The sequence below is a fragment of the Odocoileus virginianus genome, chromosome 4 (genome assembly GCF_023699985.2).
Source record: "Odocoileus virginianus isolate 20LAN1187 ecotype Illinois chromosome 4, Ovbor_1.2, whole genome shotgun sequence".
In the NCBI taxonomy this organism is placed as follows: domain Eukaryota; kingdom Metazoa; phylum Chordata; class Mammalia; order Artiodactyla; family Cervidae; genus Odocoileus; species Odocoileus virginianus.
Genome location: NC_069677.1, coordinates 3561254 through 3588233, shown reverse-complemented (window position 1 = coordinate 3588233; position 26980 = coordinate 3561254). Strand labels below are relative to the sequence as shown.

General features: G+C 37.6%; 1 protein-coding gene across 3 annotated transcripts in view; it reads left to right on the top strand.

Annotated features, from left to right (window-relative positions):
* LSAMP (limbic system associated membrane protein) overlaps positions 1–26980 on the top strand; it is a 681987-nt gene that overhangs the window by 434228 nt on the left and 220779 nt on the right. For all 3 annotated transcript variants that reach the window (XM_070465998.1, XM_070465999.1, XM_070466001.1), the window contains exon 3: positions 15229–15354. In XM_070465998.1, coding sequence (XP_070322099.1) covers positions 15229–15354 — 126 coding nt within the window. The remainder of the gene's footprint in view (positions 1–15228; positions 15355–26980) is intronic.

Below are 26980 nucleotides of genomic sequence, written 5' to 3'. Positions count from 1 at the left end.
TTATTTTAAAAATACCTTAAAAATCAGAAAGCCCAGTTCTTAACTAGATCGTCTTAATTGAATTGAATAATGCAGAAAAAACAAACGAAAGTAAACAAAATTTCCAGAGTCTCTATACATTTAACAGCATTTCTGTCACTGTACTCAGGACAATTACTCACCTATTCAGGTTATCCTGGCTCTAGTTGTTCCTGTTTACTCTGGAAACTGTTGTTTAATCAACATGGCAGCATCTCCCATTTGAGAAGTAGATAATCCAGCCTGTGATATATCAAGGTCTTCTGGATCATCTTAACACAATCAGAAGAGCTGGTTATAAATTTAATGTTTTCCTTTTCTAGTTTTGAGACCTTGGCCAAAGCTTTGAGACCTTATTGAGCTTTAAGCTCAGTAATTATCCAATCAATACATGGGTGAGAGTTGGTAGTAATAAAGTTGGTCAAGCTGTCACACAGGGATAGGGTTTGGATCAAATAAAGCAAGGGACATACTGCTGTTTTACATATTGGTGGTTTAGCAGCTAAGTCGTGTCCTACCCTTGCGACCCCATGGACTATAACCCACTTGTCCAGGAGGAGCCCAGGCTCCTCTCTCCATGGGATTTTCTAGGCAAGAATACTGGGGTGGGTTGCCTTTTCCTTCTCCAGGGGAATCTTCCTGGCCCACGGATTGAACCCATGTCTCCTGCATTGCAGGCAAATTCTTTACTGACTAAGTTACCAGGGAACTGAAGTGAAGTGAAGTGAAAGTCACCCAGTCATGTCCGACTCTCTGCGACCCCATGGACTGTTTAGTCCATGGAATTCTCCTGACAAAAATACTGGAGTGGGTAGCCTTTCCCTTCTCCAGGGGATCTTCCCAACCCTGGGATCGAACCCAGGTCTCCCGCATTGCGGGCAGATTCTTTACCAACTGAGCCACCAGGAAAGCCATATGTAATATTACACTTCCTAAGAAGGCTTCCCAGGTGGCTCAGGTTAAAGAATCTATATCTGCCACATCCACAGGAGATGTGGGCTTGATCCCTGGAATCAGAAAGATCCCCTGGAGAAGGAAATGGCAACACACTCCAGTATTCTTGCCTGAGAAATCCCTTGGACAGAGAGGCCTCATGGGCTACAGTCCACAGGGCTGCAAAGAGTGGAACACAAGTGAGAATACATGCATGCACAGCACATATAGGCACTTTGTGGGATGTCAGCAGAGGTGAGGGGTAAATACTACCTAAGGTATTATTAGTACTAATTATCTTTTATCATTTTATTATTTTTTTTTCCTTTCTTTTCTACTTGCTTGTATATTCTTTCATTGCTTGGTGTTCATTTACCTCTCCAGTGTAGGGCAAGCAAAGATAAAATGGAGAACTACTTCATGTTCATCAACTTGAGGTTTTGTTTTTTATGTTTTCTCCATACCATAAATGGTGCACACCTATTTACCTCTCCAGAATTTTCAAAACTACTTATAGTTGAAGAAAGTATTCTATTTCTCCTAGCTACATTTAGCACTTGATATAATTACTGTGTTTTCTACCATTGTATATAGTGTTTGGAAAACTATAATGAGCATGAATGTATTAATTCACAATAGTAACTCTGTTTGTTTAGAAGTAAATAATGTGAATGTTCCACATTCTGTTTGTAATGGTTCATGGTAAGATTTGAACAGGGGCAATGCAAAGAAAGAAATTCTTAAAACCTCCCGTCAAACCTATTCTTTGTCTAAATAGTCTATCTTCTGGGCCCTTGAGCAGTGGCAGGAAACAACTTGTTATTATTTTCATTGTATCCTAGGCATGCTTTCATTCACCCTAATTGGTTTCTGTTAGAATCTACCTCCTTCCCTATATTCAACTATATGCTATTTTTCTTAGTTGCTTAAGGCTAAGCAACTAAAAAAATAGAATTTATGCTAGTAATATGGGCATGGTATTATTAAGTGCAAGGAATTCATACCAGCACTATAGTTACCTCTGTGTATTGCATTCTGATTCCCAAAATAAAATTAAGAAATGAGATGAACGGTAAGCCGTTTTGAAAATATTAAATAGCCTTAGTATTTGTGTGATAAGCTCATACTGGCACTTCTGTGGAAACAATAAAAACTGGCTAATCTAGGTCATAATCATCATTGTTTTACCTCTCACCACTGCCGTGCCCCACATAACCCCTTTACACATGTAGGCTCTCAAATGTTGGTTTGTATCATTCTTAAGCAGAATAGGCAGTATATTGGCCTCTTAATAATTTCTGATTCTTTTCTCTGATCACTTACAGCTCCTTTCTCTCTGATTTAAAATTCTCTCTGCTTTTGATATACAGACTTGTTTATGATATTCTCTTAACAGCTAAAAAATTCATCCATGGGATACAAGCAGTGTTTACCTCATGTTTAATTTTTTTAGGAAAAATAATGGAAAACAGGAAAAGAAATAGGTGGCCCATAAAGTACTTTGTAGCTTTTAAGGATATGCCATGGCAACCCACTCCAGTGCTGTTGCCTGGAAAATCCCATGGACAGAGAAGCCTGGTAGGCTACAAGTCCATGGGGTCCTAAGAGTCAGACACAACTGAGTGACTTCACTTTCACTTTCATGATTTAAGGCTAAATCTTATAGGCTTTTCCTGGAGGAAGGGGTGGGTTTTTAGTGGATATCAGGAATATAGCCTGAATTTTCACCTATTCTATTATTATACTGAACACCAACCTTTATCATAGAAAATATGTCTTTTTGAGTGCAAAGGGGGAAAAGATACATTTCTCTTCTCTTGTAAAGTCTCCAGGTGCCACTTCTCAAACCTTGGAAACAGCCCAGTTGCTATTTGCCACCTACCCTAGGTAGCCTGATATTTTTGAGCTTCCCTCTGCTCGTTACCCCTATTGCTGCCAAATAACAAAACCATCTGCTCTTGTAGGACAGTATCTGAAGATGATTCTGTAAGTTCCAGAAACAAGAAAGTGATTTGGCCCAGGTAAAGGGAAGAGGGCAGATTCCTTTCTTCCACCTATCCTTTAATTCAGCTCCTGGATGCTTTCCCCGGTTAGCAAAAACCAATATCTGAACAGCTGGAACAAGGATCTGGGAATAGGATATTTTGGAGGAGCTGCTGACTTGCTGGAGTAAGTGCAGCCTCAGTGAGCAGAGTCAGGATAGATCCATTTGCTCTTATTTAGCAAGGCAATGACCCATATGTAGAAACAGCCATTTGACATCCCACAGAGTAAACCTATTGCTGAAGCAGCAATAATGGGCATCTTTAACTGGGCATGAATGCAAATGTTGCTGTCTGAGTAATTTGTCCCCTTTTTAAACCAGCCCACACACTTAGATGCCAGGGTAAATTGTGAGCCTTTACTAAATATATAAAAATTCCAATTCAATGTACTTTCTTTTCAGGTAGACTAGGGAACTCAACCAGATGCAGATATCTATGCCATTCATGTAACACCCTCAGTACACATCAACCACTGAGTGGTACGCAAGTGAGTGCATAGCAAGTCGTTGTCCTATGGCCACTAGATCTGAGTAATTTAGAGCAGGCTGACCCAAACTAAGCCTCCCTTTTGGTAGTGCTTACTGTCTGGATGGGTCTATAGGGGCTGTTTTGGAATGAATCTGACTGCCTAGAACAGTGTCAGGAACTCATAGGACCACTGAAGAATGTTATGTAATATAGGACTCAAAGGCCCAGAAGAGTATGTGTTACCCAGCTTTGGCCACACAGTCAGATGCCAGCTACATCTCAGAGCACTGCAATGAGTGAGGCTTCAGGCACATTTAGTTGCATGTACAGTTCAGAAACTACTCCTGTCAGATTAAAAAGGAATTAAAAGAGGATGGATTTTTCTTGACTGCCCATTGTTTTAATGTCACTTTCACAAACTTCCTCACTGCAATTACCCTGACTTTACCACATTATTAGTCATATGGAACTTGGTATTGCCTTGTTTTATACATATATTTTATCTTGTTCTCAAAATTGTTAGCATATTATTCCTTTTTCTTTAAGTTACTTTGTTCGTTGTTTGCTGCATGCATAAGTGCAGCACTTGTAATCATTCCTGGCAGAGAAATTTGAGTAACTGAAGCTCATAATGATCTTCTCCTACCTTCAGCCTCATCTGACACTCAAAGAACCCATATTTTCCCATTCACCCATGAAATTTGTATCTGAAAGGAATCATGTGCCTGTAGAGTGCTCCTTTTCAAATACTTACTTTGGAGGCTGATGTTTTTTGCTTTATAAATGGATCCTAATAGGAGTGGGAGCTAGTACTAGTGGAAAGAAATTATCATTGCTAGTTATTTTATTCTACTGCAGGTTCTAAGGCTTCAGAGACTCAAATTACAAACACAAAACACCTGACAACATCTGTTGCCTGCAAGACAGTACAAATTATATAAGGGTGACAAAAGTTTATTTGGAGTGTTTTTTTCTTTGATTCATTATTTATTTATTATTAAAATATAGCTGGTTACAGTGTTTTGTTAGTTTCAGGTGTACATCACTTTTTCAGATTATTTTCCCTTATAGGTTATTACAAAATACTGAGTAGGGTTCCTTATGCTATACTTGTTGCTTATCTGTTTTATATAAAGCAGTGTGAAAGTGAAAATGAAAGTCGCTCAGTTGTGTCTTACTCTTTGTGACCCCATGAACTGTACAGTTCATGGAATTTTCCAAGCCAGAATACTGGAGTGGGTAGCTGTTCCCTTCTCCAGGGGATCTTCCCAACTCAGGAATCGAACCAAGGTCTCCTGCATTGCAGGCAGATTTGCAGATTCTTTACCAACTGAGCTACCAGGGAAGCCCATATATATATATGTTTGTGTGTGTAGCTCAGTCGGTAAAGAATCTGCCTGCAGTGCAGGAGACCCAGGTTTGATCCCTGGGTTGGGAAGATCCCCTGGAGAAGGAAATGACAACCCACTCCAGTATCCTTGTCTGGAAAATCTCATGGACAGAGGAGCCTGGTGGGCTGCAGTCCACGGGATCGCAAAGAGTCAGGAACGACTGAGTGACTAACATGCGTGTATGCATGCATGTATGTATGTAGCAGTGTGCATATGTTAATCCCAGCCTTCTAATTGATCCCTCCCCCACCTGGAGTGCTTTTGCTTTTTCTTTGGAGCCCAAGAGTTAAGCTTCTAAAAATTTGGGGAAAACTTAATTAACTTACGGTTCTACACTATCATATCTATCACATTTTTATGTCAGTTTTTGTTGTAGTTATAATGTGTCCAGACATTAACTGAAGGGTTGACGTATTGTATGTCAGTATTGACATATGACATATTGACATAGCTCTGTCCATTAATAGATAAGAACTGAGAACATGTCCTTGGGGTAATTTATTGTTAATACTGATATTAATAGTCAATTATGAATTGTAATAATTACTTATACCTTTTGGCAATAATGGTGGCTGTAAAACTATATTTAGAATACCATTGGCCATAGAAATGTAAGAATTCTTTTATCATGTTATCTTAGAAGGAATAAGGCCAACACTGCTTTTTTTAACTGGTGTTAGCATGTAATAAATGGCTACTCTATAGATAGAACCTCCTTCCATTCATTCATGTTTGGCCCTAATAGTAATCCCATAACATGGCCTAATATCAATTTTGCACATTGCTTCCTGTTAACAGATGAGGAAACTAAGACAAACAGATTTAAATAATTGGTCATTAGTTTGCTCATTTTTAGGCATTCAAAATATATTAAGTACCTACAGTGTTCCTAATTATGAGGATTCAAAAGCAAATATCAGAGAATGTGTGGTTGCCTTATGAGCTGGTGACAGGGCATGGTCAGAATCTCCTGGCTTTCAATCTAGTTCACTGTGCTACATTTCCATTCCTGTCATCCATCCTAGAAACTACCACACCATGCAGCTAAACGTGCTTCAGTGGCATTTTCAGAAGCAAATGCCAGGCTGGATGGATGATTGATGTTTCACAAGATGGCATTTATGTGTTATATTGTGTATTTTTATCCTTATTGTTGAATTCTTTGATCGTGCTTATTAAAAACAAGTGCTATTCAAAAAAAAAACCTGTAGATTTTTGAACACAATTCTTATATATACCTGCCGTACTGTTCCATAGTCTGTTATATATGCAAAGGGTAGGGTTTAAGTTTGTCTAACCTTATGAAAGAAAGGGTAGAAATTAGGAAGCTGACAGTGTTGTGTTTTTAACACCCCCTCACTGCCATACACAGTGGTATACACACCTTGCCCCAACTTCAAATGAACAATAACTGAGACCAATTTGTTTCTAATTTGTACCATTAGGAATGACATTTTGAATTGAATGCAAGTAATAACACTAATTATTTGAGGTTAGGGAAATGAGCCAACTGACCACTTTTCTCACCTACTCTGAAACTGATTATTTTCCTTCTGTAGGCTGGTCAGTTAGGGACTGAGGATAAAGGCAGTAAAACATTCACAGCCAAAATTAGATGGCTCTGCAAACCTAGGAGTATTTTTAAAGCAATGTGTGCTTGCAGATAAGATCCAATGGTAGACATGCAACTAAGTTGGTTTTGTGGGAGTACAAGTACCTAAGCAGAGATGACAATTTTCCTTTCCTCTATGGAAAGAACCCCCTTCAAAATTTTCCCTTATTATGACCGCTTCTCAATTTGGAACAATTAGGATTTTTGGGTTTAAGAAACAGAAACTGACTGTCTAATTTTATGTAAGAAGGGGATGATACATTGGAAGAATATGGAATAACTCACAGAACCGAAGGAAAAGCCCTGGAAACCACAAAATCATGGATCTCTAGATGCAAGTTGCAGACACTTGTGAAAAATAATGGTTCATTCAGGTAGTTGCTTTCATGATATGTATTAGTTAACTATTGCTGATGAACAAACCAGTCCAAAATTCATGGGCATAAAGCAATAATAATTATTCTTTATTTCTCACAAGTGTACAAGTCAGGACACTTCTATGCTGGGCTTCACTACAGGTGACTGTGTTCCTAGGGTTGTCAGATTCATCAAGTGAAAATTTAATTCTAGTTAAATTAGAATTTTAGATAATGAATAACTTTTTAGTATAAATACATTCCATGACATATTTGGAACATACTTTAAAAATTTGTTGTTTATCTGAAACTCATGTTTGACTGAGTATGTCATATTTTATCTGGCAATCCTATTTGCCATTTCCCATCCCCTTTTTCCTGGGATCAAAAGACTCAGTTGGGCATGTTCTTCCCTTGATGATGGCAGAGACAGAAGACCAAGTGAGTCCAGTTGTGCCAGCACTTGTCAAGACTCTGCTTATATGACCTATACTGATACCTTTGGCCAAAACAAGTAACATGCTTGAGGAACATAAAAATGTGTACTACCCACAATAGGAGGGCCTGGGCATGGCAAAGGTTGTAGAAACAGGGTAAAGTGGAAAACTGGAGCCATTAACACAGTCAGTCAGTTTCCACTTCTTTTTCATCTATTTTTTATAAAAACCAAGTTCTAGGGAATGTGTGTACTTAGTTGTGTCAGACTCTTTATAGCCTTTTGGGTTGTAGCCTGCCAGTCTCCTCTGTTCTTGGCATTTTTCAGGCAAGAAATACTGGAGTGGATTGCCATTTCCTTCTCCAGGGGGTCTTCCTGACTCAGGGATTGAACCCACATCTCCTGTGTCTCCTATATTGTAGGCAGAATATTTACCTGCTGAGCTATTGGGGAAGTCGGTTCTAGAGAGAGAGGGTCTGAAATGTATAACTTAGGTAATTTTCATTGGCTGAGAAAAAAAAGGTCACCTGATTAAAAATCCCAGCAAACCAATGGCAGTGAGATGAAAGTTAGTTCTCCAAAGGAAAAATAGGATGTCTTACCAGAAGAAGAAGGCACGGATTTGGGCAGGTAAAACACTCTACTATATCCTTGACTTTGCCTGCATTTCCACTTTTGTTCATACACAAGAAATGTTAGTCTCATACAAAAGAGAAAAAGGAATCAGTTTGAACCTGGAGAACTGTACAAAAATGCAGAGGCAGCTCTGAGTCCCCCCCAAAAAGAGCAAAGCCTAGAGATCTAGTAGAGATAGTGGATAAGAAAATTACCAAAAAGTGACACAGGACAGTAAAACCATGGGTGCCAGAGTCTGATTGGCTGTGTCCTAATCTTGCTTCCTGGTGATTCATTGCACAGCTGAAAGACTTCATATATCCCAGAGCAACTAGATGCTAGCATTATTTTAGAAACTTCCATTTACTTTGTACTGAATACAAGGGGAAAAACATGCATTTAACATCAACCATATGTGAATTTCTATGAAAAAATATTACCTATTTAATAATTCAGATTTTAAAATAACTTTTGGGTGCATCATATTCACTTTACATTTTTTTAACAATGGAAACCCAGAGGGTTACTTTGAATAATGAATTTTGCTAATGTCCTGAAAGATGGGTATCTAAATTATGTTTTTCACTCGGTATTATAGGAGGTATTATTCTAATAAACAATTAATTTTGAAACAAGCAACACCTAATAATAGTGTGATGTCTGAAAGATTACTGAATTATATTTTCAAATATTTTGATAAATTACTTGGTGTGGTAAGTAAGGTTTATATTTATGTTTCCCAGAAAATATTACTCTGGCCAAATAGGTTACACTATGTATGGTAATTCTGAAAACCAAAATGACATACACATTTTATATTATTTAGCAAATGGTATTGGGGAAATTGGCTAAAAAATATGGGAGAAAATCTAGTTACAATTCACACCATAAGTATATTACATATGATGTAAAGAGTTCTATTTTTTTAATGAAACAGACCATTAAAACAAAAAAAAGAGACAGAGATAAAGATTTAACTGATCTGATGTTATAGAAGGATCTAATATACCCAGAAGCAACAGAAGAAAGCACAAGAGAAAGAGAAACAAAAAATTTAAGACATTGGGACTTACCTGTGGTGGTACAGTGGTTAGGACTCCATGCTTCCACTTATTTGCAAAGCAGAAATAGAGACACAGGCGTAGAGAGCAAACTTACGGATACCAAGGGTGGAAGAAGGGGTAGGGTGAATTAGGAGATTGGGATTGACATGCAGCCATTACTGTGTATAAAATAGGTAACTAACTAATGAGAACCTACTCCATAGCACAGGGAACTCTACTTAGTGCTCTTTGGTGACCTAGCTACGAAGGAGAGCTTCAAAAGAGCGGATATATAAGATCTCCTGGAGTAGGAAGTGCAGCCGACTCCAGTATTCTTGGCTGGAAAGGTTCATGGACAGAGCAGCCCGGTGGGCTGTCGTCCAGGCAGCCACTAAGCGCAGCACACATGGTGTCTCACCGGCTGTTGGTCTGATACATCATGTGTCTCAGTGTAACTGATTCACTTTATTATACAGCAGCAACTAACATGTAAAGCAACTGTACTCCAATAAAGTACTTTTTAAATAAAATAAATTTGAAAAGCACTAATATCATTTGAATAATAATTGTTAGGAAATACTCCAGAAAAAGAAAACCAAAACAAACAAAAACTACCCAGAGTACTGTAATAACCCAAGAATTGAGCATAAATCAATATTTCAGTGACTTTGATAAATAACTGATATTTGCTGATGCAAATAAGGTTGTCATGTTAAACAGTATTTCCTGAGTAGTCATCCTTACTGAGAATTTAAATAGATTAAAAACTATTTGGAACCACTTTTGCAAAAGCAAGTGTAATAGAGAGAAAGAGTTAAGTATAGAAGATTTGTAAGCCTTTTGGTTCTGGGACTAGCTCTATAATTCCTTAGCTAATGTGATCCCTCTCCCCCATGTCCACATCTGTAAAATGCCAATAACAATAAAAACACTTTTTACTTCTCAGAATCTTTATTAAAATTTTACTGGTATCAGAATAAAAACTTTGATTTGTCACTTTAATGTTATCAGTGATGGTGTAAATGTAGACTGCATGAATTGCTATAGGAAACTAGAAAGGAACTTTCAAGCAATTAAAAAAGATATATACATTTGTATACATACATGTATGTTATGTATAAAACTCCTGATAGAAGAAAAAGAAATTAAAACTCAGAAATGTCTATAATCGGGGAAACTGGACATCAAGTTTATTGTAATTCCTAAAATATATGAACCTTTTTTTGCCCCATGGTTAATTTTATTTTCCAATTGATACCAAAATAGATAACTGGATTGGTTACTAAAGACATACTGATAAAAGCTGTGTTGTTTCAGTTGTTCAGAATAAGAGCTTGCTCCTTCCTGACAAAAATTTAATGAGATGACTTCCTTGAGCTCAGAAAAGAGTTGGGGAAAAGATTTTCATTCTTTTTTTTCCAAACACTCTGTGAGTACTTAATATTCCAAATACTGTGCTCTGTAAGATTTAGTGGTCAAGAAAGCAAAAGCCCTGCTGTCTGCCTCTTTCAGTTTAATGACAGGCATAGGTAAATAATCCAGCAATTATGTGCTGTGTGGAGAAATACAGGGTACAACGTGACAACACAAGATAGGCACCCAGTATGGAATCAGGAGTGGGCTGGAGTGGGGGTGGGGGGCTGACAAGACCATCTCCTGGAAGAAGTGAGAAAACAAGCTGACAAGCTGAAACCTGAAGGAGGAAATGGAACAACCATATGAAGAGTTGAAAGAAACTATTCCATTAGAAATTTTAGAAAAAAAATAAAAAGTTAAATGCCTGGGAGTAAACAAAGATAGTATATTCCAGGAACCAAAAGTTGTTTGATCTGATTGGGTGGTACAACTCAAAGGGAATAGGAAATAAGGCAAGAGAGAGAATCAGGGGCTATTAAGTCATATTAAGAAGTTTTTTATTTTACCTTGAGGGCAATAAGGTTGAAGGATATAATACTCATATTTGCAATTTAGGGGAAATTTTTCTGATTGCAGTATGGTGAATGAATGACAGTGAGCTTGAAGAGAGAAGACTTAGAGGTAAGAAAAAGAACTAGTTATAATGCAATTGAGAGTGATAAACGAATCTGAGAGATATTTAAAAGTCATAAGCTATAGAATTGGGGGTCCACTTTATGCAGGGTCAGTAAAGGAGAGAGAGCAGTCAAGGAAGATAAACTTCTTTCTTGATTTGGACAACCGTTTGCATAATAACACCATTACTGGAAAAAAAAAGTGATCACAAGATTACAAGTTCTCTGTGGGAAGGAAGATGATGACCCCAATTCTGAGTATATTGAATCCTCTATTTCTGTGAGACAGTTGATAGAGCTATAGAATAGTCGGTTCATTGAAAGTAAAGGTCATGAGAAAAACATGGGCTGAAGATGCTGATTTGGAAGTCATCAGTATCATGGCTGTAGTTTCTGAAGCTAAAGAGCATATGTGTAGTGAGTGATCACAGTGTGTAATATAAAAAAAAAAAGCAGACCCTGATCAGACCTTCAGATGTTTAGGGAATGGGACAAGGTAAGCCCAAAAGTTAAACTTGGAAGGCTGGCCAAAAGGATAAGAGGAAAAGCAGTTGAGTTTGGTGACCTAAAAACTAAGAAAAGGAAGAATGATGTTACTATCAAAAAAGTCAAATACTTCAGAGAAAAATGAGAATAATAAAATTTTTCATTGGACCTAAAAGCAATATAGTTCAAAGACATTGGTGAGCTTCTTGAGAGCAGTTTGTTTGGAAGTTAATGAGTGAGTCCAAATTGCACTGAAGGTTGGAGTATGAAATGTGAATTAGGGAATGAAGACATGAGATAGAACAATTCCTTCAAGAACGTGGATAGAGAGGTTTGAAAGTAGGTAAGATGGGATTTGGCAGGGGGTGGGGAGTCTTCTTTCTAGAGCAGAAAGACTACATCATATATAAATGCTTATGGGAAGAAACTTCCAATAAAATAGGAAGATAAATGGTGGAGTAAAAACTATTGGTTAGTGACCCAGGGTGGGATACAATGTCAGCATGATTACATTTCTAACTGTTTAGCCCAAATGCTGTCTACATCTCCAGTATCTGAGAGACAGAGCCTGAACATATTGTCCTTAATTAAGAAAAGGAAAGTAGTCGGTGGCTGAAACATAGCCCTGTAGTCAATTCTTTATTTTATTCTCAGTTTTATCACCACCTGTCTATATAACATTGAACAAGTGACCCCCCCTTTCGTGCCATGTAAAATCAAAGTCCTTAGTACATATGTATTCCTTGTATAAAGGAGAGGCAATATGAGTAAATTTTATCATTGATAAAAGCTCTCTGGGATCTTGACCATTGGAGATTTTTTGTTTTGTAAATTTTCATGTTTATAGTCAATATTTTTAGGGGTATGGAGTCTTTCTCCCTCCACTTTTTCTTTTTAAATCAGACCATATCTGTATTTTTTTTTCTGTACTCTGTGTCCTGTCTTGGAATTCAGAATAACAATGAATTAAGTGATGTGAGCTCTTGGAATTACTATACAGCTTCCTTTTACAGGTTTTAGCTTGTTGAGGAAAGATTCCTAGGATGTCTAAGTCTTGTTCTCGAACACCATCATGAGTAGTATTGTAGTGTCATGGGACATGATCAGAACCATGGCTTATTCAATTGGGAAAGAGAACTTGTGACTATTAAACAATAGAACTGGACATAGGGAGCTCTGAATTCTAAGTCTCGCCTATTTCTCTATGGGATCACCTTTGATAAGCCATTATTGCACTCTGGGCTTCACGTTCTTCCCTGTTAAATGGGTATAACTTTTCAGGTCCTCCTTGTGAAAGTCTAAGAGATTGTATTATAAGTCAGCGTATGAATATGAGAAAACAACTCTTAACCCAAAGGGGAAACAGAAACTCTACCAACAGAAATTAATAAGTAACAGGAATCAACTACATTCTATTTCTGCCATTGTGTTTGGTTTGGAATGACTGGTTCCTACCCAAAGGCCATATAAGATGCCATTGTGGAAAGAATGCTCACAAGTCAAGAGAATTCTCCTCCCATTTCCTCCTTTGACACTCTTCCCTGGTCAGTTGCCCAGGTACCATCAATAACTGCTAACAGAGAGCTGCAGAATGCTATGGTTGTCAGGCAGCTGTCTCTACAAGCAGAAAATGTTCCCATTTTGTTTGTCACTGCAGAGTGTTTTTATTGGGAAGGAAGAGTGGGGAAAAATGAGGTTTTTTTGTTTCATTTTGTTCTTTATTGAACTCCTTCAGGCTTTCTTGTCTTCTTCCCTGCCCCTGACACATAGTTTCTCAGGGACAGCATAAGCAACTAAGAGTTAAAAAAAAATAGGAAAAGGAAAATCACAGTCAAAGCATAAAAGCATAAACTCTGCAATTTGTAATCAGGGCATAAACTCTGTGATGAAATTTGTGAGTAAGTAATTCACTTTCCACTTAAGCCCACCAGTATGAAATCTAATGTTGCTGCCCTGAACACTAATGAAGGAAGTCAGACGGCAGTACAGCTAGCCCTTGGGGACTCATTTCTCACATCACCAAAAAGTAATTCCCATTATTTTTGGCCATCTGGTAGCCTGGATTGTGAAGATGAAGTTTCATTCAAGTAGGGCTTAAGAGTGTGGGCCCTGGAGTCTTTTTAGAGTCACATCTGTTTTCTGCTTGTCACCTAGCCTCTTCTACAACTTATTTTCCTACCCATAAATAAAATACTCATATAATATTATTGACTTATTATAAGGAGTTATTGAGATAATACTTATAATTTACATAAGGTCTTGGGGCTTCCCATCATCCCATCCATTCCCATCACTTCATGGCAAATAGATGGGGCGACAATGGAAACAGTGACAGACTTTATTTTGGGGAGGTCCAAAATCACTGCAGATGGTGACTGTAGCCATGAAATTAAAAGACACTTGCTACTTGGAAGAAAAGCTATGACCAACCTAGACAGCATATTAAAAAACAGAGACATTACTTTGCCAACAAAGGTCTGTCTAGTCAAAGCTATGGTTTTTTCAGTAGTCATGTATGCATGTGAGAGTTGCACTATAAAGAAAGCTGAGTGCTGAAGAATTCATGCTTTTGAACTGTGGTGTTGGAGAAGACTCTTGAGAATCCCTTGGACTGCAGGGAGATCCAACCAGTCCATCCCGAAGGAAATCAGTCCTGAATATTCATTGGAAGGACTGATGCTGAAGCTGAAACTCTACTACTTTGGCCACCTGTTGCAAAGAACTGACTCATTGGAAAAGATCCTGAAGCTGGAAAAGATTGAAGGCAGGAAGAGAAGGGGAAAACAGAGAATGAGGTGATTGGATGGCATCACTGACGTGATGGACATGACTTTGAGTGGGCTCTGGAAGTAGGTGATGCACAGGGAAGCCTGGTGTGCTGCAGTCCATGTGGTTGCAAAGAATTGGACATGACTGAGCGACTGAACTGAACTTGGGGCTTCCCAGTGGCACTAATTGTAAAGAACCTGCCTGCCAATGCAGGAGATGCAAGAGATGCAGGTTAGACCTCTGGATGGGGAAGATCCCCTGGAGGAGGGCATGACAACCCACTCCAGTGTTCTTGCCTGGAGAATCCATGGACAGAGGAGCCTGGCAGGCTGCAGTTCATAGGGTTGGAAAGAATCGGTCGTGACTAAAGAGACTTAGCTACATGCACACCCACCTGTCTGTGACATAGGTCTTATTAATTCCATGTTTAAGCTCTAAGGTAATGTCATCAGACCTGTCAGAAACCAAGATATATTTAAGGCTTTCTGTTGTAGTGATTAACTAGGGGTTTCATTATGTGGCTAGATTGTAAACAACCAGGTATTACTGCATCTTAGTAACACAACTATGCGATCTGATATTAAATAACACTGCTTTTCTTTTCCTGACATTTGAAGGAAATACATTCATTTTATCTACATAAGAAAATAAATGTAAGTAGTACTTAGTAATAAGAAAAATCTATTCTTAATGCTTATACTTGTGCACACTCTCTAATAACCAAACCAGGTCCCTTGGAATCACAAAAGAGCTAAGATATTTTCATTGTGTTACTCTGTGTACTTCCTATAGTGCTTGACCATAGTGGAAAGATTCTCACCTTATAGTTAGGACCTATCCTTTACATCTGCTCACTGAGTCTGTAAGGAAGTCCTAAAATACATAATCTTCTTAACACAAAAATTCAAATGGTTCAAGTCAGAAAAGTACTTTGCTTAGATTTGCCACTTCCAATTGCATGGACCAGTACTGCAAACCTGCTTTTAATGATGTGGTTACTTATTCCATTTGGTTTTGTCTTAACAGTTCCACCAAAGATCTCCAACATCTCTTCGGATGTCACTGTGAATGAGGGCAGCAACGTCACCCTGGTCTGCATGGCCAATGGCCGTCCTGAACCTGTGATCACCTGGAGACACCTTACACCAACTGGTAAGTAACTCTCCAGGCCCCAAGATGCAACAAACTATTTGAAATATCCTCATGCTTCTGTGATTCCATTGAATCCAAAAGGCAAGCCTGTGTATTGTTGTTAAAACACTATTAGAACCTCCTTCCCTTCTATAGCTATGGCTGATTCATGTTGATGTTTGGCAGAAGCCAACAGAATTCTCTAAAGCAATTATCCTTTAATTAAAAAGTAAATAAATTTTTTAAAACACTGTTAGAATAGTGGCATAGAGCTAACTTGATTAGGGTCATCTCTGGTCTTGGCTAATATGTCCATCTCTATAAAGTCAATAATCATACTATGTATATATTATACCATATATATAATATATATATACTATATATATAGTTCTGTGGTTTATATATAAGGTATATTTCATTTTAATAGGACACTCCCCCAAGGCAACCAATATAGAAGCATTAAATGCATTAAATGACTTAATAATTATGTCTAAAGCAGGTCGGTATCTGAATGTCTTGGGACAATATTTTGTATGGATTAAATTCCCATAGTTCTTTGTGTGCTTTTTGTTTTGCTTTGCTTTTACATATAGTTTCCTAATACTATAGCACCTTGTGAAGAAATCTGTCAGGAATAATACAAAGTTGTGACTTGTAATAGCCTGTCCTTAGCATCTGGTTCTCTGGAGGGACACCAGGCATGGACTAACCTTCATGAACTCATTATGCATCCCCAGCTATTGATGCTAATTTAATAAAAGTCAAAAGATCATTTCTGAGAAATGTCATCTGCATTCTCCCCTTCTCCTTCCCACTACCGTCACTGGGTTCTGAGGTTCTACTGCCTTTTAAATTCCATTTAAATATTTTTACCCAATTATTTAGGATTAACTGCATGTGTCCTCTCCTACTCCACAGACTGAATTTTCTTACATACAAAACTATGCCTTTGTGAATGACACAGTCAAGAAAGAAATTATGGATCAATTTTTCTTATAAAATATCATTTATTTTGGTAACTAGCCCCAAACATTTAACTCATTTATATCTGATTCAATATACAACATATTAATTTTGAAGTGAACACCATAAATATTGTTATGCAAAGCTAGATAGACAATGGGATCTATATTGACATACTTCTGAAAGACCAGACTAGGGTAGTGTTTGGTTATAGCATCTTTAAATAATTTTGTATTTTGTGGTATGAAAATATGGGCCTCCATTCCATATTAGCCCTCAAATTAATGTACCAGATGAAGTTTGGACTAACCTATGGAATAGTCTTTTATTTAGGCACCAGTTCTAATTAGAGGTTCTATTTTCTTAAGATGATGTTAAGTCAAACTCATTCTTATTATTAATGCTTATAGCTTGTTATTTGTTGAGAATATATAAAAGCAGTAAATGAGGCACTTATTTATGGGATAAATCTCAAATTCATATCCTATCATTCTCATTTTAAGCCTCACATGGAAAAAATTACAAATGCAGGATTATCTGAAGTTTGAGCCACTGGTTATCATATACCTTTCCCCTGGATTAAATTTAACCTCCAGAGCACATTCTCCTTGGATGAAACTGTATATATTAACTCTCAATCCCATACACACCTACCTTTCTCCTGTAAAATTGCTTTCACTAAGTGACAATTTGGTATAGAAGTTTGGGGTACATATTTAAGGATTAATCCTTAAGAAGATATCCTCTGAAAGCACTGCATTTTCTGTATTGTTGCTTTGAGAGATTGTTATTGCATTACATTGTTTCCTCTTTTATTTCAGTATTTCTAATGTCCTATTTCTAAGCAATGGTTTGTTTTTTAAATGAACCCAGTGAATTTTTACAAATAATCAGGAGTCCTTCATTGTATTAACTGTTACCAAACTTAGAGCCAGATTTATAACCAGTCTGAAAAAGAATAGAGGAAATCATATATAAATTACACCTTGATGAAATGAATTTTGAACAAACTGTGTGGGGTTTATGGCATCAAATCCACATATAGACACACTCTTGCTTTCATCTTGTTTTCTTATCGTTATTTTCATATCATCTCCATTTTGTAATTAATTTAAATGTTTGTATAGTATTTATGATATCTTATTTTTATGGAATACATAGCAGATGAAAGAAAGAAAGAAGGGAGGATGTAGATTATATTCAAGTTATAATCAAGGAATGAACTGCATTAATATTAATAAAAATGCCTTATCCCTTTGGTACATTATTGACTAGTAAATAATTCTGTGTTTTTTTTCAGGGAAAAATACTATTGATGATCTGAAACTAAAGATAATTCTTTTTTATCCCCTCAGTTCAGAAAAATAATGAAATCAAACCAGTTTAAAGACCTCCCCAGGCTTGTTCTATAAGTGTAGATTTTCATGGCTAACTTTAGTAAACTTGTTAATGACAGTAAACAAATGGTTTGAACCCTGAATAATCTGATTATCCATGATATTTCAAGTCATCTAAAGATCAAAGGACAAGCTAGATCTCCCAGAATAAAGGGAGTATTTACATACAGTCAGAGAACCTGAGGGACTTCAAAATTAATAGAAAAATTGATGTACACCCAGGGATTCCCAATAGCCAGGGGAGGGTGGTGTCAGGCAACTATAGTTCTTGGGCCAAATTCAACCCACCTCACTTTTTTTTTTTTTTGCAAGCTTAGAATAATTTTTAAATGGTTAGAAAAAATCAAAAGAATTTTTAAAAATATATGACACTAAAATTTCTGTGCCCATAAATACAGTTTTAATGAAATACAGCCATGCTTAGTCATTTATATGATGTCTATGACTGCTTTAAAAAAAAAAAAAGACAGCAGACTTTTGTTGCAACAGATATGATTTATCCCTTAAAGCCTAAAATATTTTCTATATGGCCCTTTACAGAATAGTTTACAGACCCTTGCTCAAGACTATCTGCACTCATGGATGACTCCATGGGGCTTTGGGAAGATCTCCCATTAAGTTCCTAAATACATCTTAAGGGGAAGAACTTTATTCTTCTATAATCTATCTAGGCCATCTGGGTCAAATCCTACTCTGGCACCTGCAAAACTACTTCCTTGCTGCATTCACAAACTCAAGCTGCTGCTGCTTGGTCGCTTCAGTTGTGTCCAACTCTGTGTGACACTATGGACTGTATAGCCTGCCAGGCTCCTCTGTCCATGGGATTCTCCAGGCAAGAGCACTGGAGTTTGCCATGCCCTCCTCCAGGGACTCTGCGACCCAGGGATCGAACCCGGGTCTCCTGCATTGCAGGCAGATTCTTTACCTGTGAGCCACTGGGGAAGCCCACAGACTCAAGGACAGACTCCAATTCACTCTATAATGGGTAGTAATTCCCAAGTCTACTTTTTTCATCTTTTTCACATCTGACCTAAATAACCACCTGATCATAATCATATTCTTGATTACATGAGAGAGAATTTGTCTTTACTATTCTATACAAGAAATTAGGGGTTTTTGTTTTGTGTGTTTTTTCCTTTGCAACATTTGGAAACAGGGGTTGATCCTTTTCAGCCTATAATGCAAAGCCTTTCATAAAGACACTCAAAGAAAAGGCTCTGCTCCCTGTGTGACAGCAAAGCTACCTGCAACCCATGGCCATATGAGCAAAAATCTCCAGCTAGCTTTGTTCAATAATTAATTGTGCCTTCAATAGAACAGAGTGTGACTGCCTTGCAGAGGAAATGTACCTGTAATTAGCTCGACCCCACAGGGACATTGAGCCCTGAAAAGGGGGAGATTTCATGCAGGGTTCACAAATACTTGATTACTTGTCACTTGATGACACAAGGGGGAGAAAGGAAAGTAGGTGCAAGGTATATTTTTATGAGAAGAAGAATATTTATTACCTCTTAATTCAGTCCCTTTAAAAAAAATTGTTGGATCATTTTGTTTCTCTTTCTTTTGACACCTGAAATTTCTTTTTCAAGAATACTGCAAGTGTTTTTTAATGAGGGAGATTAGAACAATGGTGAATTTTTTATATATACAAAATCAGAACATACTCGAAAATAGATGGAGGAGAAGAGATTGATGAATTCTATGGTTCCCTTCCCTGTATTTTTGATATCTTAATTTTTCTCTCCTCTTCAGTTCTATAGTCAAAATGATGTGTCACATATGCGGTTGTTAAATATGACCTATTTTCTCCCTTAATTAAGTTAGACTTTCATAATCCTATAACTCCCAGAGGGCAATCGCACTGTAACATGTATTTTCTATGGTGTGTTTGATCTCACTTCTATGAGCTAAGCTGCTCCCATCTTTATTTAACTTTGTTTCTAAATCTTTCTTCTCACATTCCAGAGTATCTGTCTCAACTGTGCCTCATGCCGTGTCAGGTTTGTTCATGGTTACAGAGTTTCTGGGCTTCCCTGGTGGCTCAGTGGTAAAGAATTCACCTGCTAACGTAGAAAAGGTGGATTCAATCCCTGGGTCGGGAAGATCCCCTGGTGAAGGAAATAGCAATACACTCCAATATTCTTGCCTGGGAAATCTCATGGATAGAGGAACCTAGTGGGCCACAGTCCATGGAGTCACAAAGAGTTGGATACTATTTAGTGACTAAACAACAATGATAACAGTTTTACTATACATTTCATTTCTACAAAAATTTTTACATCCTCAGTAGCTTTCTCTACCTGGAACACTGAGAACTTAGCCCCTTAGGCTGAGAGCAATTTAGCAGGCATTTTATAGTTCTCTTGCCTAAGTCAGATTTAACATCAGCACCACATATAGAAAGCTCATGTAAGGAATATTTCCTATTTATAAAAGAACAAAAAGAACACACAGTAATTTGAAAAGATACATGCATCCCAATGTTCAAACAACAGTATTTACAATTACCAAAATACAGAAGCAACCTATGTGTCCAAGAGATGAATGGATAAAAGAGATGTGGTATAAATATACGATGGAGTGCTACTCAGCCATAAAAAGAACTACATTTTGCCATTTGTGGCAACATGGATGGAACTAGAGATTATCATACTAAGTGAAGTGTCAGAGAGAGAAAGATAAATATATGATATCATTTGTATGTAGTATCTAAAAAATACAACAAATTAGCGAATATAAAAAAATAAATAAACGGACTCAGAACTAACAAATGGCTAGTGGGCAGAGGGAAGTGGAAGTGGGGAGGGGCAATATAGAGGTAGGGGAGTAAAAGGTACAGAGTTTATGTGTAAAATAAATAAGCTACAAGGATATATTGTACAGCACAGGGAATGTAGCCAGTATTTTATAATAATTATGAATAGAGTATAACCTTTAAAAATTATGAATCACTATATTGTACACCTATAACTTATCAAAACATAGTTGTACATCAACTATCCTTTCATAAAAAAGAAGCATTTTCTATGTTGATGGAGTGGGGAAAACATTCTAAGAACTAACAGGACTCTGAAGAGTCTGAAATCCCCTTGTTCATTGGAGGTTGGGTTTTATCACTTAGTCAGACTCTTTCAGTTCATTTACAAGTTGAATCCTTACCTAATAGTGCTCTTAAACTCCATTGATATTATAGCTCCATCTGTCTTACTTCTCATTTTATAACTTACCCAACTATTAATATGTCCAGCCTAGACTCTGCCTTCATGGATTTGGAAGAAATACATAATGTTAAACTAAATTCATTTCTTTAAATTGAATTCCAGAAGCATATACTGCAAGTAGCTATCATCTGCCCTTTTCAGTTAGCATGTTAGAATTAGTATGACTTCACATTTTACAGAGAGAATGTAGAGATTATATAATCTACAGTTGAAGTTTCAGAAAAGTCTTTCTCTGGGATTTCTTTTATGGACATTCCAGAGGTTCTGTTAAGTCAGCCTTGGTAGTATCAATATATAGATATGAAAGAGTCAAGCCTGTTACCTTTGCAGGTAAGGGGTCTTGACCATTTAGTGATAATTTAAACAATATTGGTTCAACATCTTCTATTGATTACTTTATTTTTGCAGTCTTTAATTTTTAATATTCTCATTTTCTGTTTACAAAGAGCGGGAAAATAAAGAAAAGTCTTGCTATGTTTTCTTTTCATTGTCTTACTTGTCAGTCAGTTCAGTTGCTCAGTTGTGTCCGACTCTTTGTGACCCCATGGACTGCAGCATGCCAGGCTTCCCTGTCTATCACCAACTCCCGGAGCTTGCTCAAACTAATGTCCATTGAGTTGGTGATACCATCGAACCGTCTCATCCTCTGTCATCCCCTTGTCCTCCTGCCTTCAATCTTTCCCAGCATCAGGGTCTTTTCCAATGAGTCAATTCTTTGCATCAGGTGGCCATAGTAGTGGAGTTTCAGCTTCAGCCTCAGTCCTTCCAATGAATATTTAGGACTGATTTCCTTCAGGATGGACTGGTTGGATTTCCTTGCAGTCCATGGGACTCTCAAGAGTCTTCTCCAATACCACAGTTCAGAAGCATCAATTCTTCAGCGCTCAGCTTTCTTTATAGTCCAACTCTCACATCCATACATGACTACTGGAAAAACCATAGCTTTGACTAGACAGACCTTTGTTGGTAAAGTAATGTCTCTGCTTTTTAATATGCTGTCTAGGTTGGTCATAGCTTGATTCTTCCAAGGAGCAAATGTCTTTTAATTTTAAGGCTGCAGTCACCATATGCAGTGATTTTTGAGCCCCAAAATATTTATTGGTTTTAAAGCATATCTTCTATCAATACAGAACTATATTCAAATTAATCTTGATCTTGATTACACTTTGTTTTCTTGACTAGAAATATTTATAGAATGCTCACTCTGTAAAAGACCAAAATGAGAAGCAAGACAGACATGGTCCCTGCACAAGTCGAACTTATAGTTCAACAAGAAAGCAGAGAATTAAGCTTATAATTGCATGAATAACCACTTAGATTTATATAGTACAAAGGAAAATTATAGTAGTATTCAATAAGACCATAAAACAGGGCCATATAGCAAAATCTGCAAGGCCAGCAAAGCTACAGGAAGCTTACGCTAAGACCTCAAAAATAAATAGAACCAGGGCAAGAAGATAGAGACAGGAAGAGTATCCTTGGCAGAGAAGGTGTTGCAGAGAAGAAGCCAATTCTGACTCCAAGTTGGAACTGTTTCTTTTTTACTTGCTTTTCATTACTTTTGTTATTATAATCATACAGAATGGCCTGCCTCAGAGAATCCTGCCCCTCTGCCTGACTATTAAGCTAAATTGCCTTTGTTCAGAACCCTGTTCACCTGTAGATGGCAAGAAGGAAGAAATTAACACATACCCTGCCTGAGGCTTGCCATTTTAGGAGATATTTGCAAGATTAATGGCTTTTTTACTTTGCTTCCTCACCTTCCCCCATTTCTGATCTATAAAAGAACCTGGCATCCAGACTCAGATAAGATGGTTATTTTGAGGTATTAGCATGCCATCTTCTTGGTCAACTGGCTCCTGATTTAAGTCTCTTCTTTGTCTCAACCCCTCATCTGTTGGATTCATTGGCCCATCGTGTGGTGAGCAGAGTAAGATTGGACTCTGTAACAAAAGAGCACATGTAAACAATGCATTGAAGAATACAGGCCAGCATCTTTATGTGAAACCATGATGTCAGTGTTAGGTTATGATGATTTTCTTTTAAAATTTAATCTCTTTCTTTAGCATACATTATTTCCTTTTACTTTGTAACATTCCTAGTTTCCCTTTTCAGAGAGCCGGAAAATATAGAAAACTCTTGCTATGTTTTCTTGTCAGAACCTTACTTGTATACTGATTTTAAATATACAAAGTAGTGTATACCAGTGTAGCAGGTATATAGTGTTATTTTTGTATGTGAATATCTTAAATTGGGGCTTCCCTGGTGGCTCATTGGTAAACAATCTGCCTGTCAATGCAGGAGATGCAGGTTCAATTCCTGAAATGGGAAGATCCCCTTGAGAAGGAAATGGTAACCCGCTCCGGTGTTCTTGCCTGGGAAGTCCCATGGACAGAGGAGCCTGGCAGGCTATAGTCTATGGAGTCACAAAGAGTTGGACACTACTGAGCGACTAAACAGAAAAAAAAAATCTTAAATTTAGGTCAGAAACGTATTCTTTTCCCATGCATATAATTCCATAATAGCCTCATCAAGTAAATACAAACTCTTTGAGTAAACTTGTCATTAAAACAAATGGTTAATCTAGAAAATGAAGACTACAAAATGTAACTACATGATTACTGGCCTCCAAACCTTAAAAATCCTTAAGAGACTCACAACAACTGACACTGACAGTCTGTAAGCCATGGGAGGATTTCCACAACCAGGCGTGCTGGCCATTCTGATGAGTGTTGTACACATACCCTTGTACCACCAGCACCTCACTCTTGGCCTCCCCATATCTATCATCAGATCCCCAGAAAACTTTCTGAAGAGAAATGAGCTGTCCTAGATTTGTCCTTGGGGCACTAGCTTGGATATGAGTGCTCCAGGACATTTTAGAAGCTTGTGTGGCATGTAGGGGGTGGGGGGATAGCTTAATCACAGATTTTGCACATGGCCTAGTAGAACAGAAATAGAGTCCACATCTCTCAGCGTCTCATGGCTTCAAATATTTTTGCCATTATTCCCAAGAGTCTGTGTTTTCTCATTTTAAAGTAGCTCAAAAATAAAATCTTTGCCAAAGGTTATCATGAGAATTAAAAGAGAACATGTAAGCAAAGTCTTTAGTATAGCATTGGCTATTATTGATATCCTTATTTTCAATATCTATTTTAATTATTATTAATTCATATATCAGCTTTCCATAGTGAAAGTTTGGGGGAGGATGATGATTTGATTGTAGACTACTTCCATGCCATCTTTATCCATTCCAGCAAGCAGCCAGGGAGACTTTTTAAATGCTCTCACCAAGGCTAGTCTTTTTTTTTTTTTTTTTTTAATATTTATAGTTATTTATTTGGCTGTGCCTGCTCTTAGTTGCGGCATGTGATATCTTTGATCTTCATTGTGGCATGCGGGATCTTTAGTTGTGGTATGCAAACTCTTAGCTGCAGCATGTGGTATCTAGTTTCTCAACCAGGGATCGAAATCAAACCCCCTGCATTGGGAGCACAGAGTCATAGCCAGTGGACCACTAGAAAAGTCCCTCACCAAGGCTAGTCTTAATATTTCACATCTTATATTGCCTCATATCTCAACATACTCATTTGAGGTGTTAATTTTTCAAAAGGGCATGACAACAACTTGTTAGGGAGAGATTTTCTGATCTGCTTTATTCATGTATCCATGCTTCTTCTCCTAGGGGTCCCTTCTCCAGAGTCTGGCTATGTAACAGCTAATATATTATTAACTGTAGCTGTAGAAAACCTATAGGTTGTAAATTACAGTGATTATTTTCTTAATAAAATTGATATATCAGGCAATGGTAGTACAACACCAAAAAATGACTAACAATTTCTTCAATTTTCCAGTTGGACCTCTTGCTGCTGGGTATTTACCCCTACTACAAAAATGCTATTTCTAAATTTTAAAATCATTGAGTTAATTTTCCTGCTAGACTTTCCCATTGCCTTTGGGAAAAAGTTCAAACTAAGCATGGCAGAATCCTTCATTCAATTTATTTTCCTATCCTTAAATCCCTAATCACTCTACTTTAGGTAGTAGGTAGATTAAATTAATACTACTTATATTTCAAGACTATATCTTGTTCACTTGCTTTGGGGCCTTCACACATTCTTGTTTTCTTCTTCAAATATGATTTCACATCTCACTGGTATCATCATTTTGCCAGTATAACTTTTTCTTTTGAAGCATTCATGATGACACTCCCTTCAGGAAGCCACATGATAGAAGTAATAAAATTTCATTTTAATTATGTGCAATCTCTGGATTATAAGATACATAAAAGTACAGAAACTGTATCCTACTTTTGTATATATTCTTAGTTCATTGCTTGGCATACAAGTGCTCAATCAGTCCACCAACCAATTGAGTTATTCAATTAAGGGCTTCATAAAAATAGTATTGTTGGGAAATAACTCACATTGTGAAGTGTAAACTAAATACACATTGACAAGTAATTAAAGGATGAATGAGTAGAAAGCAAATGGCAGATGGTACAATAGAACTGTATAACTAAGGATATCCAACTAATAGTTTTTTAATCTCTTACTAAGAAGGTTTTGGAAAGTTCAGGAAAACTCTCTAGGTCCTGTTCAGATCCATTTCTTCTTTGTTGCCTTGATGTGCCGGTTTGCTTCTATGGGATTCTCATTATTATCCACTGGACTACAGAGAATGCTCTGAAATCTATTTTCGTGTATCAAATCCTTTGATATTCTCTTTATCACTAATGTGTTGGTCTTCTCCTAAGCAGTTATCACACTCAGTAATTGTCTTAAATGTTTATGTTTTTACTATTTTCCTTATGAAAGCAAACATGTACATGTTCTTAGTGCCATCATAGTGCCTTCAGTTCAGTTCAGCCGCTCAGTCGTGTCCGACTCTTTGCGACCCCATGAATCGCAGCACGCCAGGCCTCCCTGTCCATCACCAACTCCCGGAGTCTACCCAAACCCATGTCTATCGAGTTGATGATGCCATCCAGCCATCTCATCCTCTGTCGTCCCCTTCTCCTCCTACCCCCAAGCCCTCCCATCATCAGGGTCTTTTTCAATGAATTAACTCTTTGCACGAGGTGGCCAAAGTACTGGAGTTTCAGCTTCAGCATCAGTCCTTCCAATGAACACCCAGGACTTATCTCCTTTAGGATGGACTGGTTGGATTTCCTTGCAGTCCAAGCGACTCTCAAGAGTCTTCTCCAACACCACAGTTGAAAAGCATCAATTTTTTGGCGCTCAGCTTTCTTCACCGTCCAACTCTCACATCCATACATGACCACTGGAAAAACCATAGCCTTGACAAGACGGACCTTTGTTAGCAAAGTAATGTCTCTGCTTTTTTAATATGCTATCCAGGTTGGTCATAACTTTCCTTCCAAGGAGTAAGTGGCTTTTAATTTCATGGCTGCAGTCACCATCTGCAGTGATTTTGGAGCCCCCCAAAATAAAGTCTGACACTGTTTGCACTGTCTCCCCATTTATTTCCCATGAGGTGATGGGACCAGATGCCATGATCTTAGTTTTCTGAATGTTAAGCTTTAGGCCAACTTTTTCACTCTCCTCTTTCACTTTCATCAAGAGGCTTTTTAGTTCTTCTTCACTTTCTGCCATAAGGGTGGTATCATTTGCATATCTGAGGTTATTGATATTTCTCCCGGCAATCTTGATTCCAGCTTGTGCTTCTTCCAGCCCAGCGTTTCTCATGATGTACTCTGCATATAAGTTAAATAAGCAGGGTGACAATATACAGCCTTGACATACTCCTTTTCCTATTTGGAACCAGTCTGTTGTTCCACGTCCAGTTCTAACTGTTGATTCCTGACCTGCATACAGGTTTCTCAAGAGGCAGGTCAGGTGGTCTGGTATTCCCATCTCTTTCAGAATTTTCCACAGTTTATTGTGATCCACACAGTCAAAGGCTTTGGCATAGTCAATCAGGCAGAAATAGATGTTTTTCTGGAATTCTCTTGCTTTTTTGATGATCCAGCAGATATTGGCAATTTGATCTCTCGTTCCTCTGCCTTTTCTAAAAGCAGCTTGAACTGGAAGTTCTGAAAGTTCT